Source organism: Zonotrichia albicollis, chromosome Z (genome assembly GCF_047830755.1).
Source record: "Zonotrichia albicollis isolate bZonAlb1 chromosome Z, bZonAlb1.hap1, whole genome shotgun sequence".
Classification (NCBI taxonomy): Eukaryota; Metazoa; Chordata; class Aves; order Passeriformes; family Passerellidae; genus Zonotrichia; species Zonotrichia albicollis.
The window spans coordinates 57,168,147-57,187,603 of NC_133860.1; the positions used below are offsets into that span (position 1 = coordinate 57,168,147).

The following is a 19,457-nucleotide window of genomic DNA, read 5'->3' on the forward strand; positions in this document are numbered from 1 at the left end:
CCGCGGGGGCACTGCTGCAGCCAGCCCTCAGCACCCCCAGAACTCGGCCTGGGCTTCGCGCGGAGAGACGGATTCTCACAAGTTCCTGAAACTAAAAAACAATTTGCCTTGGGTGGTTTAACTTGTGTCAAATTTCAAGGGACAGGGAAAATAAACACCTTAAGCCTTCTCTGCAACAAGCCGGGCTGTCAGAAACGAGGAGGAGGCAGAGTATTTAATAATTACCAACAGCACACATTAAACCTGAAAATTAAATCAAGTTTTTATTCAAAGCATCTATTAGAATGACAGCACATCAACTCTTCTGCTTTTAACTCACACCAAACTACTACTTAAATCTTTCAAAGAACCAAACAATTTCTTGTATGTAATCACTTAATAAAAGAAAAAGCAGTCTTCCACAACCCATCTTTGCTTTTTTAACTTGGTATTTTACCCTAAACTTGTCATGATCGAAAACTGCTTCAGCTGTCTGAATTTTGTCTATGGCAAAGTACAATCCAGTGTACTTGTCATACTTCAAAGACCTGAGGAAATATTCTGGCTGACTGAAAAAAGAACTTTAAAAACCTCAAACCCAACAACAATAACAAAAAAAACCCCACCAAAAAATCCACAGCCAATCCTGATGAAGTAATATTCCAGTCTGCAAGTGGCTGGTAATTACAGTCTTCTGCCCTGTGAAACACTACTTGGGAGCAATTCTGAGTTATGATTCAGAATTACAACAGATGTATGTTCAGGGCTCATTTTGGGATCAGACTATTCACATGAAGTCAGATGAACAGCCAGAAGCACTTAATATTTTTTAGAAACCCAAAACTTACATACATTAATGAATTACTAGTTTTACGTAGGCAAAGAAGCCTTGTATGACTAGTGTTTCCTATTCTTTTCAGAAGCTGAAGCAGAAGTTAAACCGTATCACTGGTGCAAAATTATTTACAATCAATGAAAGACACTTTCTTTTTTTAAATTATTCAATTTGTTTTTAGTTAAGTGCATCAACACAGGATTTAAACAAACTGGATTAATGAGATTTCAACCACAGAAGGTTATCAGAGAACATACTTCAACAGCTGCAGTTTCTGATATAAAACCACTCTACTTTTCTGGAACAGCTGTATGCATCTGGTCAGCCTATATCAAGTGATTGACAAAATGTTTTCTTCCTTTTCAGTTCAAGCGAGAGGGAAAGAGACTTCCCTTCTCATCTGAATTTCCTGACTTCCAACGAGAGGAAGAAGTTAAAGCAAGCAGGTCAGTAAATACACATTATTAATATCCCCTTAAGCAGTAGCTTAACAACAACAACCAACAACAAAACCACACACAAAAAGTCCAATCTGAAAACAAAGTTTTGTTAGCATATTAGGAATCTCTGGCTGCCTTCAAAGCAAAATATGGTAAAAGATCACCATGAGGCAACGCTACTGAAAGTACATAACATTCACAAAGTGACAAGATACCCTGTTAAACATTTTATATCAGCATCTGAGTACTAGGCAGCATTCTGCAACTTCATTTATTTGGGAAATATATGAAATCACACTGTTAACACACTTGTAACTACCTTTGGAAGCCTATTTTCTATTTGTATAGTGAATACTTTTCTGCAGTGTTTACTTTATAGCTGTGCTATGGTTAGTGAACAAAAAATTGGCATGTTATGCTGGAGTAAAGCAGTAAGGTGGCTTTATGCACAGTAAGTATGGAGGCTTCTATTTGCTAATCATTATAAAAGCAATGCTTTAAAACTTAGTGTTTGCTAATAGAAGACCTAGAATAGTTTACTACAAACTCAAACCACCCTGTAAATAACCCCTTTATTAACAAAATCAAGTGCCAAATCACTACAGGGCCCAAAAACCTGAAAAAATATTACCAGTTCTTTACCTTTTTCTAGACTTTGCAAGACTAATCATTTTCAGATAAAGCAATGTGCAAAACATCCCAACTACACATGTTAGGAATAACAAGTGCTACCAAGAGATTCTGCTGAAATCAAATCAAAAAAATGTGAAGCAGCAAAGTCAAGCCTCATACCTTGGGCAGTCACAGTGAAGATATTCCCTGCATGAAGCATTTTTTTTCCCTGTACAAGTTGAGATAACTAAACTCTGCCCTTCACCTTGGAGATGCTAGGTATAGATATACTGACATTAGAAAAACATGGTTTCATTGCTGTTTAACAATATCCCCAGACTCATCACTTTGCTAGATAGTCAGATAAATACTTTTTTGTTAGCCTTCTTTGGCCACATGTACCATCCTGCTAATTGTGAACACTTTGTTCAGAAAGTGTTTCCTGTGAAATCTGCTTCAGATAAATGAGTTAACCTTGCAAAATCTAGCTTCCCATGACACATAAATTTATCAACCCTGCCTTATGCAGTCCCATATTTACAAAATACTTAGAAATTTTACATCTGTCTTCTATCCTATCAAAAGTGCAATTCTCTCACCCCATGTTATGGGGCAACAACATTCTTCATAAATTCTACAGAATAGCAGCCTATTATAAGCAAATAAGGTGCTTAGCTTATGCTTGGGATCTAACTGGTTAAGTAACACCAGAAAGTACATTTTTCATGGGCAGAGACTGCTCCTCCTATCTACTGTCGCAGGGGTGCCACAGCTAAGTTTGCCAGCTCAATGAGCGCCAGCGCGCCATGCATGCGTTCACGCTGCTCCTGGAGGCGACGGTGGCGGGCAGCTGAATGAGCACTGTTTTTCTCTTCATCATCCTCTTCATCAGACTGAAGATACTCCATTGGGTCCTGCTGTTCCTGATCTGTTTTCTGGATTGCTTTGGTCTTCAAAGCAGGAGCACGCTGCTCTCTAGTCTCCCAGTATCTATAACATCAAAGGTGAGGAATACTTGTAAAATACACATAACAATTGACTCGCACACCAACAATTCAAAATGGGCAAAAACCTCCCAAGTACTAGCTTGCATCCAACTGGGCATTGCACCTGGCTTTACCTTTCAGCCCTTATATGGTAGTATTTAAGCTATCAGAAAACTTCTTTACTCGGTATTTTAAATGTGAAGTGCCCAAGTGCACATCTGTGACAGACTTCTTGTCTCCATGGTGTTCTCAGCAGGCATTTCTTCCAGACATACAGTACACCTCATACAAATGCAAATTCAGCAAAACTGTAGCACTAGCTAATAAAGTATTAGCAGGTGTTGATTAAGCAAAAAAAAAAGTATTGAAGCAGAGAGCAAACACAAAACAAAACAAAACTGTAAGAAGAAAGTCTCAAGAACTTTGTCTTGACCAGGAGTTCATAATTCTTTAAGGAGAGGCAAGGCTGTGCTGATGTGTACTGGAAAAACATCTATAGTTTTGCTTTCTTGAGGTTTAACTATCCCAAAGAATGAATGCTGTGTCAGACTACTCTTTTAAGTGTTTTGAGAAAGATGAGGAAACTTACTTCGCTAGCCACTCAGCCACAGCTTTATTGTCAGCTGTCTCCTTCTTACTCAGCCTGTCTGTGAGCTCTTCCCTCTTCAGTCGGGCATAGGGATGTTTGGGACAATGACGGTTTGCATGTGTGAATCTGCTTAAACAGCCTTAAAAAAACACGGAGTGACAATGAAGAAGTGTTACAGAAAGCAGCCAACCAAAGAAAATGTAGCATCTGCAGGATGGAAATGCCACTGAATCCACCCTTCCCCATTCACAAAACCCCTAGGTTTTGCTGAAAACCAAAGGCTCTAGGTTCCTAACATGCCCCATTATTTTATACATTAGTATCCACTGACACAGAATGTATGCAATCCTTAGATACATACTTGCAGAATTAGGCAGATTCTGCAGGGCTCTTCCCTTCCCTAAAAGTTCCAGCAAATTTAAACTCCAAAGCTTTTGCCATGTGAACATGCATACATTCCCAATATTAGTCTGACGCCAAAAAGCTGCAAATCATTCTCTAATGACTTACCATTCTCTGAGCAGACAAAAGGCTTCTCTCCTGTGTGGAGACGCTGGTGAGTTTTGAGCTGCCCACTCTGTACAAAGGCTTTCCCACAATCTGGGTAATCACATAAATAAGGCCTTTCACCTAAAAGTAGTAACAGAAGAGATTTATGAAAGATGACTAGAAGTGTCATAGTACCCAGCAGTGGTCCCTGGCTTCAGAAACTTGCATCTGCTTTAAAAATACTGGTTTACTTAGAAGTGCATGCTTTGTGCTACTGAACAATACACTTACTTCCTAAAAGAAAAAAAAAATTGTACTTTTCCTTGTCATATTTCCTGATTTAAAACTCCTAGATAGCACTACGTAAGTTTTGTGGAACTGTGCAGATACAAAGCAAGAAATATGGACAAGTAATTGGACAAGTAATGTAATTCAAGTTGTAACTAGAAACATTTTATCCTTACCATAGACTGAACTAGGGTAAAATATCCTGAGATCAACATCATTACAAGGTTATAGAAATATCTCATAAATCAGTCATCAAGGAAGAGTTCTCCATGCAAACTGCAACCAGGAGAACAAAGGTAGCAGGTGTCTCCTTCCTCAAGTGGACCTGACTGTACACACTACACAAAGGTATGCCATTCAACCCTCAGGAAGGCAACAAAATGAGGGTGAGTCTGGCTCACTAATTCAGAGGAATGACAGGGTAAGCTCTACCCAGTTAAGTAGTTCTTACAACTTCAACACATTGTAGGACCGAATGAAATAATTTATTTTGAGCAAAAAATGAGGAATGCTGGTGTTTAATATCATTATTTATATTAGTCATAGTGACCTGAGCCAGAAGGAGACGGTGACATGTGGGATCTCAGCACCTCAGGACTGAGGTGCTGAGTCACCGAGACCACCCTTGGGGGGCTCGGGAGTCCTGGAATGTTGCCAGAAGTGCCTGGTGGCTGGACTTTGATCCTACACAGGAGACGACACCTGTATGAGGATAGGAGGATTTCACCGGGGTGAATGGTGAAGGGATAAGTTAATTAGAGAGTGAAACACAGGGTTTAGGATTTCTGTACAGGGGGGTTTAGAGAAGTAAGATGGAGGAATTGGGGCGTGTCCTGTCCTTCTTCTTCTTCTTCTTCTCCTCCATCTTCTGTGGTGATGGTGGCACTTTGGGATTGGTCATTACTAAAAGTGCACTGGTCAATAAGGGTGAAAGGTATTGGGGAAAAATGATAAATATTGTACACGTAACTTTGAGTATAAAGATAGGTGACCGCCCGGAGGGCAGGGGAGTGTGCTCATGGCTGGCTGCTGAGCAGACCTCCATCGGGCCGAGAGAAAATCTTTTAGATAAACAATTAATAAACACCGAGACTGAGAAAAGAACTGAAGTCTCTTCTCGTCCTTTGAAACGCGGGCTGCCCCAAGGCCACCCCGGGCCTTTCCAGGCCATCCAAACAGCCGAAAACCGGACAGTGACAGGTAGGGCTTTTGTGGGATTTTGTTTGGTTGGTTTGAGGGGAGTGCTGGTGGTTGTGTCTGTATTGTGAGCTACATTTTTCATGTTTTATGGCAAACAGTGTTCTGTTGAAGAAATAAAATGTATTTGCTTGGTTTAAAAAAACCCAAACAGCATCTTCAGTTTAAGCTCAGCTGAGTATTGAGTGAGTTCATCATACATTTAAACTTAACTGCAAATCACCTTCTAAATACAGTTCAGAAAATTAGCCTGATCTCCTCCACCCCAGAAAATTAATTTCAGGTGGTGGGAAAAAACAAGTGGGTGGTGATTTAAAGCATGTAGACTCTTCTCACAATATTTAAGCTTACTTCCTAGGATGTGACAATCCTGAAGTTGCCACTTTTAAGTTACTCTAACCTCTTACAGCAAAACTTCAATTGTGATGTGAAAAATACATCAGCAAGGAGGAAACAAAGCACAAAGAGGCAATCAGGATACAAAGTGCTACCAGGCTCAAGTACAGAGTACCAAGCCCAAGACTACAGTCTTTCTTAAAAAGTGAGTCTGCGACAGATAAAATGTTTACACAATTTGGCTATACTATTATAGCCTAAATTGCTGCTACACTTCCGCACTACAAATATGGTTACAAAGACTTTGACTGATTAACAAGCACTGGGAGCGAAGTGTGGTTAATTTAGCAGTTACAATAAAATCATAACAGGTCAAGTTCTTTGAGGTTCCTTTATGTTTGCTGGGGGGATTAAATTCCTTCCTTTGTGCTTCCTAAGTGGCTCTCCCCAGCTATTCACACCTTCCGTTTACTCACCGGTGTGAGTTCGTTTATGGGCTTGCAGTGACTTCTCTCGTGGAAAGACCCTGTTGCAAATATTGCAGCGTATCCTGCTGGAAGAGTGCTCTCCTTCACTGATCAGGTCTCGGACGGTGTCTGCTCTTGGACGGCCACGTCTTATTCCATCCTGGGTGCAAATAACGAGGCAACTAAGCTCGGGCACTTCCTCCCCCCGGCAGTTTGGCCAACTGGCACAGCATCCCCTGGAGCGAAGGCGTGACCAAGGATGGTGCTGTGACAGCACAGAGCCACACCAGACTGTGCCCAGCCCATTCCTAAGGGCCCGGTGCAGGAGGGGAGATAACAGGCACCACCATGAGCTCAGGAGAAACTGAGAACAGGATCACAGAATAGGTCAGGCTGAAAGGGACCACAGTGGGTCATCTGCTCCAACCTCCCCGCTCAAACAGTCATTCTAGACCACATGGCACAGGATTGTGTCTAGGCAGCTCTTGAGTATCTCCAAGGACAGAGACTCCAAAACCTCTCTGGGCAACCTGTGCTATGCTTGGTTACCAACACACAAAAGAACTCCTCCTCATATTGAAGTGGAACTTCCTGTGTAACAGTTATTGCCTACTGCCTTTTTTTCCTCCAGCTTGTTACAAGCAAATCCTACCTCCATCCTCTTGGCACCCTTGTAAAATACTCATATCCATTATTAAATTCATCCCAATCGTCTCTTCTTGCGGCTGAACAGGTACAGCTCCCTCAGCCTTTCCTCATAAAATATATGCTCTGGTCCCTAAATAATTTTTGTTGTTCTATACTGGACGCACTGCAGGAGCTCCATGCCTCTCTCGTACTGAGGAGCCGAGAACGGGACAGACCGCTCCAGACGCGAGGAGAGATAAGACAAAGAGTTTTTTTCGACGGCGAGGATGGCTTTTTTTATGGCTATTTTTTTACTTTTTGAAGGAGGGAGGACGGGCAGCCACCCCGTTCCCCGCTCTCCCCCGCGGCGCGCGCGCCGTTGCCGGAAGTGACTTCACTTTAAATGCCCGGGCGGAAGCGCGGGAGGGGCGCGCGCGGCGGAGTCACCCCGCAGGAGCGCGGCCCGCCCGCCCCCGCCCGCCGCGCACTCACCTTCAGGTGCCGGTGCCGCCCGCCGCTCCCCGGGCTCCCCGCCTTCTCCTCGTCCCCGCCGGGGACTCTGCCCGCTCCCCCGCGGGGCGGCGGCAGGGTTGACGGGCCGGCGGTACTGTCGCCGCCGCCGGGGCTGAGGGTCACGTTGTGGGCGTTCTCGCCCCAGCGCCAGGGGTAGACCATGAAGTCGCTGAAGCCGGGGCTGGTGGGGACGGGCGGGACGGGCATCGGCTCCTCGGCCCCGCTCCCCGCCGAGGAGGGCTTGATCGGCGTGGTTTTGATAACGGAGACCAGGACGCGCTTCGGGGAGTCCTGGCAAAAAATCACCGGGGGAGCGCCCGGCGGGAGCCGCTCCGCCATCGCCGAACCCTCGCGGGCGGCGGCGAAGGGTGGGAAAGAGAGCGAAAGGAGGGCGCTCCGCGGCGGCAGGGCCCCGCAGTCCGCGCCCGTCTCCGGGAATGGGCCGTGCAGCTGCACGGAGGTCCCGCGGCCGTCGCCACCTGTCGCCGCCTGGGCTCGCCTCAGCCGCTCATCACTGAGGACGGCGGCTCCCTATGGTCTCGGCGGCTTGCCCTCCGCACCCCTCCGCCTCCGCGGCCACCCCCGAGCGGGTCCGCCAAGTCAGCGGCGGCCCTCGGCCATGGCAGCGGCCGGAGCGAAGCAGTCACAGCGTCCCCGCACCTGTCCGAAGCGAAGCCGGCCCCGCTGGCAGCCCCGGTCCCGGCGATTCCCGAGGAGGAGCCGCCGCCGCCGCCGCGATACGTCCGCGCTCGCAGCCCGGGCCGAGCCCCAGGTTTTCCCGCGTTACGTTTCGCGCCCGAGCGCAGCCAATCACCCGGCCCGGCGCGGGTGTCACGGGGAGTCTGTTCCCGCCGGCCAACCGCTGGGCGGGAAAGTCGGCGGCCGCGCCCCTAGGGGCGGGGCCTGAGGACGAGACCGGGCTGCTGCTGCCATTCTATTGGGCAGAAACCGGGCTCACGGCCCCGCCGGAGTCGCAGATTGGTCCGCCGGGGCGGGGGCGGGGGGAGGCAGAGGCGGTGCGCCCGGGCAGGTTTGGCGCGCTGCGGCTGTGGGCGGGCGGCGCGGGCCAATCCCGTGGCGGCGCAGCAGAGTTGGCGCGCCCGGCGGCTTAAAGGGGTCGCCTGGCGGTGGGACAGCGGGTCGTGGCTTCCCCTCCCTGGGGCGGGGGAAACGCTTTCCTTTCCCCTGCTGGAGCCCTGCCCTCATCGGCGGACAGAGCTGGGACCGATCTTACAGGTTGGGAGGGTACCCCAGTACGCTGCCTCCGCGGGTATCGCAGGGCGGGCGGGGTCGGGCCGGCACGGCCGTTATGGCGCTGGCGGGGCCGCCCGGGGAGACGCCCCGTCTAGCAGCGGTGCCGTGGCAATAGGGCACTCGTGTCTGTACAGCTACGTGCACCGGTCCCGGGGCTGTGAGAAGTGTGTAGAAGACGTTGTCTCGGCCGTCGACTCGGGAATTTTAGGAGGTTCTTAAGGCAGGTGTTATTTTAAGAGGATGGTGCCAGACTTTATTCAGTGGTTCCCAGCGGCAGGACGAGGAGCAGTGGCTCTAAACTGAGACATAAGATGCTCCACTTCAACATGAGTGACAGCTTCTTTACACTGAGTGTGGTAGAGAACTAAAACATAAGTTTCCCTTCAGCACAGGGCTGCTCCAGTCTGAGAACATAGCTGACATTTATTACATTAGTAGCTAAATTTTGAGGCCAGTATCAGGAGCACAGAGATGCCACAGAGCTCCAAAAATTGTGAGGTTTTTTTCCCAAGATCTATTTTGTTCACAGTTCGTATGCTGCTGACTGCTGCCTTGTAAGAGTGTTGGCAAACTTCATGACTGACAGGAACAGGAAAATGCAAGGAAGAGCAGGTTTGCAGTGTATGACTACTAAGTAATGCCCTTTTGGATAATGGGAAAAGCCTACCAATTCTTCCAATACAGAGGCTGTAATACGGGGCGTCAGCATTCCTTATCCATCCTGAGATCAGCAGCCTTTTCATTCTGAATTATAGTTGAGTTTGCTTCAACTGCTCTTTTAAACTAACTGAAAATCCTCAAGTGTTTACTTAGGTAAATTCTTGCCCATTGCTATGCTATCCCAGCTTCTCCAAGTCAGTGTAACATGTCAAAGTCCTACCATTACTACGCCGGGTCAGGCCTTCCTTACCAGGCTAGAAAGAAAATGTTGCAGCTTCTAACATTTGTTTCCAAAATGAGCAAATAGGTTTCCACATGCTTGGATCTGACCCCCTTAAAGCCTTTGGCCCTGAAAATAGCCCATGGTAAATACTTCTGGTAATATAATGATGTTGTAGAGGAATGGTAATACAAAAAACATGTTAAAATCTACTTTAAAATTAAAAAAAAAAAAAGAAAAAATTATTCATGTTAAAATAATTGCACCCCAAAACCAAGCTGCAAATATTCTTCATAACTTTCCAAAACTACATGCCTAATGCTTCAGGTACTACATGTAGCTGCTAAAGAACTCCAGTGGTGGATGGAATTAACATTGTAAGCTGGTATACAGAACTGTGGATACTGGGAATGGAGCAGTGCATTGTGAGAAACAGAATATCTCCATATTTAACCTATGCTACCCCAATGTACACATTATGTTTTGTGATGCCTTTCAAGGGCCTGGCAGCAGATTAACTTTTTTATGTGGGTCTTGTAAATTTTTCTAATGCCAACTTATTGAATTTTGTTAATAGAGGCAACACAAGAGAAGGGAGAATTAGTTGATGCCACATCTGATATTTTAACTGTTCTGAACAATAGTGTTTTATGTTGTAATAGCCATAACCAAAGAGAACTGAACTTTTTCTCCAGATCCTGCCACTGGAAGAGAAAATGGGCATATAGAATGCACCTGGCCTAGAGGGCTTAAAACACACTGCTTTTCAGTACACAGCCATAGGTGTTATGATGTATTATTAAAATAGTTCATGTTATGTGTAAAACCTGTTCTAAAGTAATCATCTGAACTGAAACGTCTTAGCAATATTAAATATGTTTCCTTTTCATAGTATTTTGATGCTATGCTACTAGCTTAATGTGTGTTGTGGTTTGACTGTGGCTAGATTCCAAAGTCTCTATAACTTCTCTCTGCAGCTGGACAGAGGAAAGAAATTTTAACCAAAGGTAAATGGGTTGAGATAAGGACTGGGAGAGATCGCTCACCAAATACCATCATAGGCAAAAGAGGCTCAACTTAGAGATGTGAAGTGAATTTATTACTGACAAAATCAGAGCAGGATAATGAGAAGTAAAATAACCCTTAAAAACAGCTTCCTGCTACCCCTCCTTCCTTCCAGCTGTGCTCCTACCCCAGCAGCACAGGGAGACAGGGAATGGGGGTTATGGCCAGTTCATCACCCCAGGCTTCTCCCACTGCTCAGGAACAAGAGTCATTCCCCTGCTGCACCATGGAGTCCCTCCCACAGGAGACAGTTCTCCATGAGCTTCTCCAACATGGGTCCGTCTCATGAGCAGCAGCTGTCAGTGACCTGCTGCAGTGTGAGTCCTCCCATGGACACACAGTCCTCCCAAAACTGCTGCAGCCTGGGGCACTCTTGTACAGGGTGCAGTCCTTCAAACACAAGCTGCTCCAGCATGGGGCCTCCCTTGGGTTCACAGACTCCTTTGTGCATCACCTGCTCCAGTGTGGGTCTCCTCCACGGGCTGCAGGTGGATCTCTGCATGCCCATGGACCTCCATGGGCTGCAGGGCACAGCTGCCTCACCATGGTCTGCACCAGGGGCTGCAGCAGAACCTCAGCTCTGGTGCCTGGAGCAACTCCTCCTCCTCCTCCTCTGACCCTGGTGTCTGCAGAGTTGTTCCTCTCACGTGTTCTCACCCTACTCTTCTCTGACTGCAACTACATATGTGCAATTTCTTTTTTCTTTTCATCTGAAATCTGTTATCACAGCAGTGTTATCACTGTTTCTGACTGGCCCAGCCTAGGCCAGTGACGCATCTGTATTGGAGCCACCAGGGATTGGCTCTGCTGGACATGGAGGAAACTTCCAGCAGCTTCTCACAGAAGCCATCTCTGTAGCCCTCCCCCCTGCAAAGCTTGCCCTTGCAAACCCAATTCAATGCATTAAAGCATTAATATTTTAGTGTAGAAACAAGAAAATTTCTCTATGCGAGTTGAAGGACCAAAATAAGGAAACATGATACAGTCAGATCAAATCCCGCTTATTACAACAAAGCACACCTTTTATCACACGTGACATAAGACTGGAATTGTAAAAGGATAGGGAGCAAGGATTCAAGAGAAAGCAGGAAAATATATGGTAATAATATCTTTTATCCAAGTCTTTGTTATTATATTTTTAAAGTTTCAAGATTTCCTGTCTGAGCATTCAGATTCCACTCTAGGAATCACATTCCCAACTCGTGAGACTTTCACTGCTGGGACTGAGATCCCTTTGCAGAGGGTGGCTCCAGTCACCTGACAGGTGCCCTGTTTGAATCCCTACACTCACCATACTCACACTGCCAGACAAGCTTCCTTTGCCACCTTGACCCCACATTTCCCATAGCAGTGTCCCAGATGCTGGGTTCCTGGAAGTATTTTGATCCTAATGGGGCAACTCAGTAGCAGCACATAGAAATATTCTGTTTCTATGGAATTCCTGAGCTTTTACACCCTTACAATCTATGTGCCCACCCTTCATGCCCCTTGCACTTGCCTCTTGGTCCAGTGGTGATATTTTGGCTGAGGTCCTCTTCTTGTTCACTGGGTTCTGCAGAGGCTCTAGGTGACTGGGCACCCCCACCCCTTGCAGCTAGCACCAAGGTCCCCTTTGTCAGCAGAAGGTCAGTGCCTGTCCCTGGCTCATTTGATGGGGCTCCAACCATTTGTTGCCAGCCAGGGCACAATGTCCAGCTTGCACAGAAAGCTGTCAGCATTAGGGTACTCCTCTATAAGCATGTCCATCTTCGGTGATGCAGCTCTCTTTTTGGCTAAAGACTTCATGTAGTCAATTTTGCTTGGTAGAATTGTGTTGCTGGAAAATGTATGAGATAGCTAGATCCTCTAAGTGACACAGTGTTACCCTCTCTACCCTGCCCTAGAACGGCACCTTGAGCCATGTGATGTGTTCAGGATGTGTCTCCCTCAGGCAGGAGAGATGTGGGCATAGACAATGAAATGTCCAGGGATGAGAAAGTGTCTGTACGAAAGGTCAAGGACAGGTTGACCCTTGCTGCTGATTAGGTACTTAGCTGCAAACACAGAGAAACACCAGTCAGCATTCTCAATTCTGTCTTTTGTAATTAGGCACTTTTGCACCTTAAACAAACAAACAAACAAAAAAAAAAAAAAAAAAGAAGAAAAAAATAAGCAAAGGCTGTTTTGGTAAAGATGCCATATTCCATATCTACACCTGCTAGGCAACCTTGCATAGGGTGCTGTTCTGTGCGTGTGAAAAATCCACTTGTGAAGAGAATGCGGACGGGACAGCCAATTAGGCAGGCAGCCCTCCTCTTCACTTAACAAGAGTTACCTGTTGTCAGAAAGGTTAGGCACCTGTGCCTTGTATTACAACTAGAAGACTCAGGCTTTGCATGCAAATATGTAATCATGCCAAAGCCATTGCTATTACTTTTTGGTATAAAATTCCAGACAGAGCATTATTAAAATGTAATATTCAAGTTTTCCTTGTCTGTCTCCATTGTTTGTGTAAGTATGTAACTCGCCAGTCACACACTGATTGCACATAGTGAAAAGCTGTGAAAGGAATGAGAGGGAGGTGTTTTTTCAAACAAACTGTGGGCCTGCTGGTAGATAGAGCTAGACACTGATAGGAGAAAGAAGCAATAGGAACCATAAATTCCAGAGGAATTCCACTAATTGACACAGACTGTTACTCACTCAAGGCTGCACTAAATTCCTGGAGTTAGAGAAAAATAACAAGAGACACAAAGAAAAGGCAAGTGGGGGAGGATGCACATTGGAAGAGGGTCTGTATTAGGTGATTTGGGAAGTCTCTACTTCTCAAGGACCTAAAACAATGGGAAAAGAGAGAAGGAAACAGGACTGAGAAATTAGGATAAAAAGGAGGATGCATCCCCCAGCAATTTGAGAGATCCCATGGGAAATTTCCCCATGACCTCTTAGTTTATTCATTAATAAAGCCATGGGACTCCACTCTTTTTATGGGACTCCATTCTGTCTCTTTTTTGGCCATAAAAACCTCTGGCATTTTGGATTAATTTTCCTGACAGCTGCAAGCAAAAAAGAGATTGCAAATTAATTTCATTTGTCATGCAAGACTTTTAATCAGTTTGGAGGTTGGAATCTCTTACAGAAATTTTGTTTTGATTGACAGTGCAGAGCATCAGAAAACTAAGGATTTTCTAAATCTTTGCATTAATTTTAGGAAACAGAATTGTACAGATAAAGACAAGATATATTTGTAGCAAACACTGGTTTTGGCTGTCATTGCGGAATCTCTCTGAGCAGTCAGATTTTTTTTTTCTTTTGAGGCTTCACGAAAAAATAAGCAAATCCCACGGAGCCCCAAATCTCTAATCTTACTGCTGAAATATATCTGAATTTCTCATATTCATCCCTCTCCAAAGATACTGTGACCTTCAAAGTACCTATTAAAGCTGTAAGGACATTACAGTCAGTGATGGCACTGACCAATGATAGTCTGTCATTTTTCATATACAGCATAACCTTCATTCAAACTTGTAGAATATTGAAATAAAAAGATTTCTAAAATTTCTAAAAAAAATTCTGGATACAATGTGTGCTGAGGAAATCTAGTCTAGATGCTGCAATTGATACCAAAAGGCTCCAAAAAGATCTGCAAATATTTGGCAAGATTTTTGATGTGCTGTAGTAATGTGATGTTGTTAATGTCTTTCTCCAGATTAGTACAACCAGATTAGGACAACCTTCCTTTCCAGTTCCTTCTTCACACTGAAAACACATGAGGTTTCATCTTCCGACAAAATAAACCAACAATTCAAAGGAAAGGACAGTTGATCTAAGCGAACATTTCTTATAAAGTATTTTAATCCTTTTTCATATTATTGAAAATTTCATCATGAACTTTTGTTAATTATGGCTAGCTACATTCTACAACATAAGAACTGTGCAGAAATAATTATATTTTTCTTTTGTTGACTTATATTTTTCAGCTTTTAATTTCAAGTATTTCAGAGCCTGAGAGATTTGACTCAACAAGCAGGATTTTGTAAAGCTCTTTTGCAAGCAGATAATTGCCTGAAGTTTCTGTCATTAATTCCATGCAAAACAGTTTGTGTTCTCTTGAATGAAATTTAAACTGGAAAGGGCACTAAGCCAAATTAAATTAGTTTTCTAATTCTGCATGCCCTGATCATGCAAAAGTGGGTCTACATGACAGCCAGGAGAGATGAAATGACTATGTTAAAGGCTTGGAATAATCTGTAAAGGATACACATCATTTTGCTTTACAGTGTTTTCCACAGGCTTATCAGCATTCCAAAATGAAGAGAGAACAGGGCTGTCTTTAATCCTGCCTTTTGAAACAGCATGATTTCTGATACTGTTTCAAATTACTGTAATAAGGATAAAATTAATTTCAAAAAGCAGGTGGTATATGCAGTGAAGTTATCATGACAGAGGAAGCGTTAGTTTCATGGAATAAAGACAGCCTCATCACAGAAATCAAGACTGCAATCACCATTCTTTGGGCAATTGTGGCTGAAGGGCTAAGATTTTGTTTTTACTGTGGCTGATAAAAGAGGCACTGATATTTTGTTCTCCCAGGTGCCCGTCCCCTGTGGAAAAAAGCCTTGATGAGTTTCCTGGCATTATTGAGACAGCAAAAGCACTCGCAGCTGGGTCCAGCTAAGGCCTCTACAGGCGTGTAGGCCTCTACAGGTGCGTGGCTGCACCACAATCTGTCACCGCGGGGGCTCGGCAGCGGCCGGGGAGCCCCGTCCTGGCTGTGGCTGCCCGGAGCCGAGCCTAGCTGTGAGTGCCGCGCTGCGGGCGGGCCGGGGATGCCGGTGCCGCTGCGGGCGGGCGGTGGCGGTGCCGCTGAGGGGCTCGCTGCCGGCACAGGCCGCGCCGCTCCGTTCGGACAGCCCGCGCTGACGCCGCGCTCGCCGCCTCATCCCGGCGTGCCTACCGCAGAGCCACCCCGGGGAACGCCCCGTGTGAGGGCGCCTCTTCCCTTGGTGCTGCGGAAAATGCGTGTTTTGTGATTGGCTTTTCGCAAATATCGAAATGGATATTATATGTGTTGTGTTAGAAAGTTACGCTGTATTAATTCTCTTAAGCAGTGTGCTAAATATAGTTTTAGGTTATAACAAAATGTAAAAATATGAAACTATGCTAAGTAAGGTGCTTTTTTAAAAGAAAGGACTCGCAGCAAGATAGCACCGCAGGACACCTAAATCTTTCAGAAACAAAGAATTTATTGCCCTTTTATCAAAATAAACTAACTTCTTCCCTCCTTGCTCAGGCTTGAAGGCGCCGTTAAGATTCAGAGGAAGAAGCTGACGATGACCCCGAGAGAATCCTGTATGTGAATGGAATTTATGCGTCATGTATGAGGTGTATGAATATGCAACAGGCTATTGTTTTTAAACGTTAATCCTCTGTTAACAGGTGTCCTTTACCGGGTTTATGCTGCCCAGAAAAAGGTACCGGGACGTCCGTAACTCCTTGTTTCTATTGTCTCATATTGTCCTAATTCAAATTGTCCAAATTATGATTACTCTAATTGTATTACTATTTTTATAACCATTTTATTCCTATTAAACTTTTAAAATTTAAAAAAACCAAGTGATTGGCGTTTTTCACAGTGTCACTTGTTGCAGGATGTAGGTTGTACCCAAAGACCCGCGGCGACACCGTTGTGTGACGGCGCCACCTTCGAAGCGCTGCCGCCGGAGACCGTCCCCACACGGGGCAAGGCTGTACCGCTGCCGGGCTGGCGGGGCCCACGCCTGAAGAATAAGAGAGCTGAGCACCGCATTGGTTAACGGGCGTAATTGACAGTTCTGATCCTGCACAGTAATTGGCCGCAGATGGGCACCGGGGGCGGGGCGGAGCCTGGCGCCGGGATTGGCTGCTCTGTTACTCTCCGGTCGCGCGTGCAGGCGGTGGGCGGGCCCGGCCGTGCTTAAAGGCGGCGGGGACGGCGGCGGGGACGGCGGCTGTGGTGGGTGTGCTGTGGGGCTCCATTGGCTGCTGCGGTCCGGCCGGGGCGGGGCTGCGGAAGGTACGGCGGGTCGCGGGCGCTGGGGCGGCGCGTGGGCCGGGCTGCCGCCTCCGCTGCTGCTGCTCACGCCCGGCGTGTGCCCTGCTTCGGCCCCGCGCAGCGGCGGCAGACTCCTTGGGGGGGGGACAGCGGCCGCCGAGGTGCGCGCAGGGGGCGGTCGGGGAGGCGAGGCGGCCGCGCGGATGATGACGGGGCTGGTGGGCAGCCCGGTGGGTGCCGTCATGCAGGAGAACTTCGGGTGCTCCGTCGCCAATCGCTTCTGCCAGCTCCTGGACGACGAGTCGGACCCGTTCGATGTCCTGCACGAGGCCGAGCGCCGCCAGCAGCAGAGGAAGAAGCGCGATGAGGCGGCGGCCGTCGCCAAGAGAGCCGTGCCCGGCGGCTGGGCGGGCAGCGGCAAGAGGGAGACCCAGAAGGAGCGCAGGCAGCCAGAGAGCTCCCCTGCGGCGCCGCCGCAGCCAGGTACGCGGGCAGCACTCCGGCGGGGCGGGGGCGGGCGCGGGCCGGACCGCCGGCCGGTTTGGGAAGGCGGTTCCCGGCGCTGCGGTGCCCGGTGCGGGCCCCGCGGCGCGGCGTGGGTGGCTGCGGGCTCCGCCGGCCTCTCGGCAGCCCTGGCGTGGCGGGGGTAGCGCTGTCGTGGCGGGGCTGAAAAATCCTGGTTCCCGATGGGGTCTTCGTGGTGAATGCGCCTGAAAGTCCCCTCAGAGAAAGCAGTGACGCTTGGGCAGGGTCACGGCACGATGTTGCTGAGCACTGTCAGCCGAGAAGGCCTTGGAATATGTAAATGAAAACTTCAGCAATATCCCCAAGAGAAAAGTGCAAGAGCACAAATTCCTACGCTGTGGCATCTACAGCTTTCATGGTGGTTTAGTAGTCCTGTTGCTGCGTTTCCTTGCTTGTCACCCTGGACAGTATTCTTCAGTGTCTGAAGTTTCCAGGCTTGATTTCTCGGTACCTGTGAGTTTTTCTGGCCTATTGGTGTCTTCAGAGTTCTGTCGTCTCCAGGGATCTGTGCTTATTTTGTCTTGAGCTTGCATTGGTGAGCCGGCCTTTTTATAAAACCTTATTTCCTGGGGTAACTCTTCAGCCGTGTTCAGGAGTGGTCATCTGCTAGATTTTGATGCGTAGGTTTCCCATCTGCTTGGGGAAAGAGGGAGTCAGTTGGGTTTTGTACTAGAATGTCCCTCACAGTCCTCTGTGCAGCTGGAGGCTCTGTGGGCTATAGCTTCTTGCATTTGGAGCTGATTGCTAGTCTTAGTGAGTCTGATTGTTACTATTTACCCGGTATTGAGCTTCTGGTTGCTGGATTCAGTATCTAAAGTAGCTGAGAACTGGTGGATTGTTTCCAAATATTGAGAATCTTTGCACAGAATATTCTGGTTTCACACTCTTGAATTGTAAGTTCCCGTTCTCCTACAGGAAGCAATGAAGCCTAACACATAATCTGTTATTAAGATATTTTCTTCCTGTAGTAAAAGCTCCTGTTAAACTCACGGTAATGGTACTGTGCGTATTAATGCCCTAGGAAAAGGCTTTTGAATTAGGTTGTTGCTCCATCAAGTTGTTGCCAGTGTTGCCAATTCTATTGCTTAGGCTTACAGTCTTACACGCTTCCCAACAGCAGATAGTAGACGCATTTTTAGCAGTTTGTGGAGCAGAGAATCTTCAATGCTAAATATGTGCTGGATAATGAGCACCTTTGTAGAGGAAGATAAGTTTTCGATGTCTTGATGGGCAGTTATATGAAACTAGTCTTTTTGAGATTTCTCTGCTATTATGTGAGTTAATCTTGTAAGACCAGTACTCAGACTATAACAGCTTCTTTTATTTAAAAGTTACTTTACTGTGGCTGTCAACAGAAGTTGAAGGAGTCTGCTTAGTGAACATCAGAGTCTCAAGTTTTGATGAAAAAGTTCTTGAACAAGATCTGGTGGTTAGCAGTAACTTACCATAGTAGTGTGTGAAGACAATCCTTCGCCTCCCACTTGCCCATAGTTGTCACCATTCCTGGCAATACATAGTGGCTCTGTGGCTTGTCTTTGACTATTCTCTGCAATCTTGGTTGCAGAAATTTCTTGTTAATGCAGAAATTTATTGTTAAGAAATCTCTTTTCTCATACAGAGACAACAGGCATGTGCACCTTGTTTCAATTTCCTGCTGATTTAAACTGCTGACTATACTACCCTTAGCAAAAGGGCATTAAGATCTATTTTAGGAGGAGTTATTTCTCTTCTATATTTAAAAACACACTTTCTTCTTTAAACATAGCATCTGTTTGGGATTTTGTGTGTTTGTCTTGGGCTCGTTAGGAAGTAAGGACTATAAAAGTACAGTGCTTAAGATGCTAAACCAGTGCGGATAGTCATGACTTGGTCTTGACTGTGTTCCTCATTTGAATGTGCTGTGTTAGTGAGTCTGCTCTGAATGGCAGAGAACCCTCTGAGTTAGGGTGAATACATAAATGATGATGTAGCTTACAAATGTTAAGCAAGTGTCATGTTGAGTAAAAAATCTTGAGTTTTTTTGGATGGGAGTGGGTCAGCTCTTTATTGGTGCCATACAGAGTTGGTTTGTTATGTAGGGTTCAAAACTTCTATATTTTATATAAGATTCAGAGCTCTATCAACTTGACAGTTGAGAATGACCAGCCTCCTTGCACTCCCACAGTTTGGCATAAAGCTTCTAAAAACAGATGGGTTATTAGAAGAGTGCACCTCAGTTTGGGGAAATAAATAATATTGATTAAAATTACTAAATAGTTAAACTAATTGCTAAACTTTTAATTAAAAAAAGAAAAACATACAAATCTTAAGACTTTGTTTCTAGACTTTCTTAGTGATTTTTTTCCCCCCTGATTTTGGGCAT

At 46.2% G+C, this 19,457-nt stretch overlaps 3 protein-coding genes across 6 annotated transcripts in view; 2 read left to right on the plus strand and 1 right to left on the minus strand.

The window, feature by feature from the left end:
- Nucleotides 1-246: 246 nt before the first annotated feature.
- On the minus strand, nt 247-8,223 carry ZNF367 (zinc finger protein 367). Its single transcript, XM_005489818.4, has 5 exons — nt 7,338-8,223; nt 6,228-6,378; nt 3,952-4,071; nt 3,442-3,580; nt 247-2,856 (listed from the first exon to the last, which is right to left on the minus strand). Exons 1-5 carry the CDS (start codon nt 7,695-7,697, stop codon nt 2,616-2,618), a joined length of 1,011 nt encoding a protein of 336 aa, XP_005489875.1. The 5' UTR covers nt 7,698-8,223; the 3' UTR covers nt 247-2,615.
- LOC141727252 (uncharacterized) lies at nt 7,892-16,152 on the plus strand. The gene is made up of 4 exons (XM_074533611.1): nt 7,892-8,198; nt 8,267-8,594; nt 15,830-15,888; nt 15,976-16,152. Exons 1-4 carry the CDS (start codon nt 7,892-7,894, stop codon nt 16,026-16,028), a joined length of 747 nt encoding a protein of 248 aa, XP_074389712.1. The 3' UTR covers nt 16,029-16,152.
- A 279-nt stretch (nt 16,153-16,431) lies between these two features.
- Nucleotides 16,432-19,457, plus strand: part of HABP4 (hyaluronan binding protein 4) — a 39,493-nt gene continuing 36,467 nt past the window's right edge. For 2 of the 4 annotated variants that reach the window (XR_012578154.1, XM_026795202.2), the window contains exon 1: nt 16,598-17,053. Coding sequence is in view for 3 of the 4 variants with exons in the window: in XM_026795202.2 (XP_026651003.1) it covers nt 16,774-17,053 (280 nt within the window). In the remaining variant the exon portion in view is untranslated. The other 2 variants (XM_026795203.2, XM_005489819.4) reach the window with 2 other exon arrangements.